The sequence below is a fragment of the Centroberyx affinis genome, unplaced genomic scaffold, assembly GCF_046629955.1.
Source record: "Centroberyx affinis isolate AG114_WGS23_722 - 3 ecotype Tasmania unplaced genomic scaffold, CSIRO-AGI_Caff_v1 ptg000511l_1, whole genome shotgun sequence".
Lineage (NCBI taxonomy): Eukaryota > Metazoa > Chordata > Actinopteri > Beryciformes > Berycidae > Centroberyx > Centroberyx affinis.
This window is the reverse complement of record NW_027279161.1, coordinates 151,845-158,211: the sequence shown is the minus strand read 5'-3', so window position 1 is coordinate 158,211 and position 6,367 is coordinate 151,845. Positions and strand designations below refer to the sequence as shown.

General features: G+C 45.8%; 1 protein-coding gene across 1 annotated transcript in view; it reads right to left on the bottom strand.

Annotated features, from left to right (window-relative positions):
* Positions 1-2,466: 2,466 nt before the first annotated feature.
* Positions 2,467-6,367, bottom strand: part of LOC139642699 (heparan sulfate glucosamine 3-O-sulfotransferase 3A1-like) — a 28,184-nt gene continuing 24,283 nt past the window's right edge. The window contains exon 2 of the mRNA XM_071517656.1: positions 2,467-4,301. Within this exon, the coding sequence (XP_071373757.1) occupies positions 3,680-4,301 (622 nt within the window). The 3' untranslated portion in view covers positions 2,467-3,679. The remainder of the gene's footprint in view (positions 4,302-6,367) is intronic.

Here is a 6,367-nt window from a genome sequence, read left to right as displayed (position 1 = left end):
GCATGTGTGAGAGCTTGTGTGCGTGTGCATGTGACGGAGTGATTTTGTATGCATGTGAGACAGTGTGAGTGCACCTTCGCATGAGTATGTGTGCGACTGACTGTGTGTATGAGACTGTGATGCATGTCATTGTGTGACAGAGAATGTAACTTTGTATCTTGTGCATCGATAAAAGTGCAGATGTGTATATACATTAGCAGTTAAAAGTTTGATGAGTTTAATGTTTTTCAAGCCATTTTGATCTAAAGGCTTATGCTTAAATGCTTGAATTAGTTTTTTAAAGAAATAGACAAATAAATAGTGAAGTTGATGCCTGTGTATGAATTTCTTTCCAAAGCCTTTGCCTTTCCATCAAGGCAAAGTGTGGCGACTTTGAAGAATATAAAATGTAAGATAGTTTTGATGTAACACTATTTTGGTCACTGCATAATTCCATTTGTTTTATTTCATAGTTTTGATGTCTTTACTATTATTCTAAAATGTGACAAATAGTAAAAATAAAGAAAAATGGATGTCCAAACTTTTGACTGGTAGTGTACAAATGCACGCATCTTTCCATGTGTCTGAGTGTGTGCACATATGTGAAATGCACTCTGACTCAGACCACTGCCCTGTTCTTCAAAGCGATCTCTCTGATCCACTCACTTCATCATTTTACATGGCCTCTATGATGCATGCACTTCACATGCACTCCATATACACACACGCATACATGCAGAACCTTGTTTTTCTAAGGCACTGGTGGTTGTTATTGTACAGCCAGCCCCTCTTTTGCCGTGTGTCTGTAATGTCTGTGTGTGGAAAAACAGGCTCAGCGGTATGCGTGTGTAGAGAGAGGCAGTCTGGATGAGTGGAGGGTCTGGTGGCTTAGTCAGGGTTCAAGAGGGGTGGGGGGTGGGGGGGTGGGGGGTGCAGGCAAGATAATTGTGCACAGGTGACTTTACACAGGTGCTCCTGCACACCGTCTGCTGCCTTGGCACACACACACGCAGACAGATGGAGAGGGAAACGTCGAGATGCCGTATGAGGATGTGTGCATGACTGTGCGTATGTGTGTCATGTGCATGTGTGTGTGTGCGAATGGCGAATGAGGGAGAGAGAAGCCACGTTGATGGAAGCGGCGAATAAAGGGGGCGAATATAAGAGGAGAGCAAGAGAGGATGAAAGAGTCTTGAGAGACTACCAGAAATGCCTGTCTTTCTGCAGCAGCTCTCCCCGCCCTCAGAAAACAACCGCATGCGGTCAGGCCTTTCTCAATAGACAGACTTCACGTTCTCTCCGTGTCCATGCCATTGATATTGAGCTGAATGCTCTCTGACAGGGGTGGTCTGTGCGCCCTCCCACAGCAGATGTTGCCGTTTCATTTCCTCCTCCGTAGTTAGCTGCCCTTCAGAGGATTGAGCGGGACGACGAAAACTGTCTCTGTTTATTACTTTGACGAACCTTCGCTCAAGAGGCCTCGCTGACCCACTCAGGAAGGAATAACAAACAAATTGAACAAGTCAACAAATGAACATCAGCATCTCCTTCCCTTTGCCCCCCCCCCTCTCCCTCTCCACCTCGCCCCACGGGTTGTTAAAGTGACGCGACGTAATGTCATCACAGCCGACGATCGGCTTCGCAAGTTTGTAGACTTTGATGTCAACAGATTTCCTCCTCTCATGATGGTTCATCTGCAAAGTGGCTGTCAGAATGACAGACTGAGGCCATTTATTCAACTCAATTACCAGAGAGCAGGAGGGAGAGGCTAAGAGATTCCTTCAGCAAAGTAAAACATACAGGGAGGAGGCGAGAAAATTAACAAACATAGATGGGGGAGAAATGGAAATATTGTGTTTCAGGGAGAGAGAGAAAACTAGAGAGAAAAAAAGACAGAGAGAGATTGAGAGGAGACAGATAGAGAAAACTTCACTTCCCTTGAGCACAAGCTGAGGTTGACAACACGCACGCACCGCTGCATTAACCCATACGCATTAGCTAGCACTCCCCTCACTGCACTGCAAAGCCACGAGACCCAGGAGTGCTACTGCACCACTCCCTTAAGACCGACTCCTCCAGCTGCCAGCGACACCAAGAGTCCAAAAATAAGGCTTTCAGATTGAAAGCATCTTTTAAAATCCTCGATGCCTCCTTTGACATTCTGCCCCGGAGGCTGGACAGAGATAAGCAGAGACAATGTGAGAAGGTGTAGCAGCGGAGATAGGAGGGGAGCCAGGCAGCGGCTCTTACGGCTCTGTAGTAAGCTGAGCCTGTCGGACGCGTGAGCAGCACTTTAATTACTTTAATGTTCTCTCCTTCACTTTGTGGATGCGGTATCCTATTACATTGTATTAATTCATTTGTGTGGAATGGCATGGCATAAAAATACCCCCCTAAAAAATAGTGAGAGGAAAAACATGAAAAGATCATTAAGGTCTCTCAACAAAATATTTACATATAACTTATCTTTTATTCAAAGTGTGCCTTAGAAATTCCAACATGGCTTTAAATTAAGTAGACGACAATCAGAACAGTACGGTAAGATTGATGACAGAATGCAGAAAATCAATATCGAGTTCTTCGCTGATGCTCAGATCAAACAACACTGATGGATATGTGTCTAGTCGAGGCACATCTGCTTTGAGAAAGCGGCTCACAATACAAGGAGATAGAAATCGGGAACACAACTTTGCCATTGTTCTCAGGCTCCCTGGCTTTAGAGAGACTTCCATACAAGCATCGCCTCGAGGCAAGGAAGGCCAATGACATCAAGTGTATTCAGTTCACAAGGAGGCATGTAGAGGAAATTTGAGTCATGGTTTGGGTAGGCCCTCTGGAGGTCTTCTCCCTACACCGGAGTCGCTGTTGCTTGGATAACAGCGAGTGCTATCGTTGCCTGCTAATTTAATTAACTTCATTAACTGAAGGTGGGGAAACGGCCCTTGAAATAACAAACTCACAGCACTGGAATTGCAAGCTAAGTAGAAACAAGTGTGGGAACTTGTCCATGTATGGTAAATACATATTAGAATGGATAACCAGAAATGAATATGAGGGGGAAAAAAAGTATTTTTTTGTGTACAGTATAAAACAAACAAAACTCTAGAAGCATGGAGAACATAATAATAAGATAACAAAATATCACTGATGAGTTATTCAAAATACATACATACTGCTTGTGTAAGTCTTGAATAAATACATTTCAAAAATACATATATTTTTATCTTTTCATATTCTTTTTTCTACAAAAATGTTAAGCTTTGAAAGCAGCTAGGTATGTTTAAAATATGGCATTAAATCACTCTGTAAGGGCTTTTATCAAAGCCCCAGGACACAGTGTGATTTCCCCAAACTTCTTACACAGAAGCATTGCATACTGTAATTTCTGTCACAGCACTGGACTTCCAAACAGAAAAAAAACCACACTTCCTTCTGATAGTGCAGGGAGATACGATGCAATCCCTTCAACAACTCAGTCGTTTTTTTTAGAAGAATGAATTTCTCTGCTGTTGGATTTGAGGCAACTCTTCTGATGGAATATGTAACAGTGAAACATTGCATATCTGGCGTGCCGCTGAGGGCAGATTAGACCTCTCATTCTCCTCTCTCAGACACATATTGCTCAGGCTCGGCGCTGCGGCTGACTCAGGCCGTATTTCACAGTCGACAGTCTTCAGCGTCACTGAGAAAACAAACGCACTCAGTCGTCCCAGCCAAAAATACGCCCTGTCATCTGGTAGAACTTCATGTTGAAGGGCCTGTAGAAGTCCCGTAGCCTCTGCACCACCTCGGGGTCAATGTTCGGGTGGGTCCGCCCTTTGGTTTTGCCCAGGCAGTGGGGCTTGCTGCTGCCCTCGGCCTTCTTGAGGCACGGGAAGCCCTTGGTCTGGTTGAAGTAAAAGTGTTTGTCTGTGATGATCCTCTTGAGGCCCAGGAAGTCCTGCACGCGGCCCAGCTCTCCAGCCGGGTCGCTGATCAGCCGCTCGCCGCTCACGAACAGGATCTGCTCCATGGGGAAGTACTGCAGCCAGTTGTCCAGGTGCTTGGCGTAGATGCCGATCTGGATGGCGCTCCACGAGGTGTCGATGAGCCCCGTAGTCCTGTTTTTGAAGGTCAGGCTCTCGAAGGAGGGAATGTCGGGCTTCTTGGACAGCGTCTGCGTGTAGTCGGAGATCGCCCTGGTGACGGGGTCTCGCACCACCACGATCAGCTTGGTGTACCGGGACATGGCGGCGATCCTGGCCGGAGCCTCTCTGGTCACAAAGTAGCTGGGGGTTTTCTCCATGGTGATCTGGCCCTCCAGGGTCTTGGGCATCAGCTCCCTGAGAAGAGGGAAAGTGGAAAGAGAGGAAAAAAAGGAAGTGAAGAATTTGTTTGACCTGCACTCCTGACTGAAACACATTGGTCAACTCTCACAGTTGTACCGCCGCTCTTATTACAATAAACATTCCAGCTGGATGAGCTCTGGCTGTGTCATCAGAAATGTATAATCCAATCAATCAAGAATAACATCTGAAACAGTTTCTTTATAGCAGTTTATTTATTTAGTCTTTATCGGGTGTCTGTATCTCCAAGCTCAATTAACTGCCAAGAGGTGTGACCAAATGTTTCAGAGCAGCAGCACGCTCAGGCTCTTCTCTGGATGTATTGACAGTCTTGTAGTGAGAGCATTCAGATGCTTCCTCAAGTGTTCCTTAATGTAGTCTAAGGGCTTATAAAATCAAGAGGGGCTTTCCCCTGGGCCCATTTGAAAGCGGGTATTCCTCACTCTGATATGACATGAGGAGAAGAGCGTCAATCTCTATACATACTATGTTATCGCCGGTTATAAAACATTGATACTTGAGCCGAACAGCCCTCTCAGCATAATTGATCACCTGCTTGTCTTTCACCGTCTGCAATGAATGGTGGAAGAACATCAAACAATTATTTCAACGCCACAATTTCCCCTCCAGTGGATATTGAGAATGAGAATTTTCTCCTCACACTCCTCACAATTGTAGCTGTGTTTATGCTTTCATATTGTATTTATTTGAAACATGATTTGGAAAATGACTATGTTTGTAGGTGTTATAAACAGTTCCACTTGAGCAGCTGAGGCATACGGTGAAGTAACTAGTCATAAAGACTGATATTTTAAATGTGTTGGCCTCTATGAAGTTAAACCCTGGTGATGAAAGAATACCCATAAATCCCACCTCAAATATTTACAGCAATAAAGTTCAACTGGGCAAACCCTGAGCTATAACATTTGGTTGCAGACTTTACTCGGCAACATTTCCTCATGTGTGCCCGAGTCCTTTTCCACCATGGATTCACAAAGGGGATGAGAAACAAGCTAATCCATTCGGCCATGACACCCCTCCACTCCCACTCCCTCTCTCGCCTCTCTCCTCTTTCCTTTGGCCCCGGCGCCTCCAGGACAGTGACCTGAAGCAAAGCGGGTAAAAGCAGCCCATGAATGATTAACGCGCCCTCCCTCTGCCATTTAGAGCCTCTGCAGAATACAGCTTTAAAATTCACCAAAGTACAGAATGCAAGCCTCAATTATTCATCCGCTTGGCTGGTGCTGCTTAAAGCCAGAACTGGCGCTGACAAAGTGGCCCGGGCTGCTCCCAGGGTAGATGCAGTTTGCTGGCCGTGACAGAACTACTGAGACCCAGAAGGAGGGAGGCCCTCTGAACTCTTCTGCACAAAGTGGAGACTGAAGAGGGCTCGACACTTCAATCTGCAGTCGTTTATAGGGGCATATTGCGCGGTGGCACACACCAGCACGTTCAAAGGAAATACAGCTTTCTCCTGCCGCCGAGCCGCTTCTCCCGATGTGACGGGCAGCGTTTTTCTGCCTTGCAAACAGGCTGGTAAACAATCATGCTCCGTTTAACATACACAGAACTAAATGAGACAGAGGCCACCGAGATCTTTGCTGGGGCCAAGCTTTACACAGAGGGAATGCATCTCTAAAAGACACCAGCTGTCATGCTGAATGTAATGGCTGGTTTCACTGATGGCCTTGCGCTTTCTCAGTCAACACTCCAAGATGTTTTTTTTTTACCACTCTTACAAAGAAAAGATGCATTGTGAAAAACAAAACGACTATTTTTAGGTTAGATATGTAGCTAAATCAGTCTGAAATCACGCATTTATGGTTTTCCGTGCTTAAGAATAGTTGTGGGTTGAAAGCGGTGCATGAGACAGAATTAAAAGCCATGTGTCAATCAGTGGTGTGCCTCCCGTGGCCTCTAAACGTTCAGCTCAGTGTCAACAGATGCATCCAGTCTATGTGGCTCAGTATCCTGAGCGGATCCACAGATCACACGGTCAGCACGAGGGAGGGCGACACTAGGGAAGCGGTCGATAAGGGCAAGGGCGGCGACACAGGTGTGCT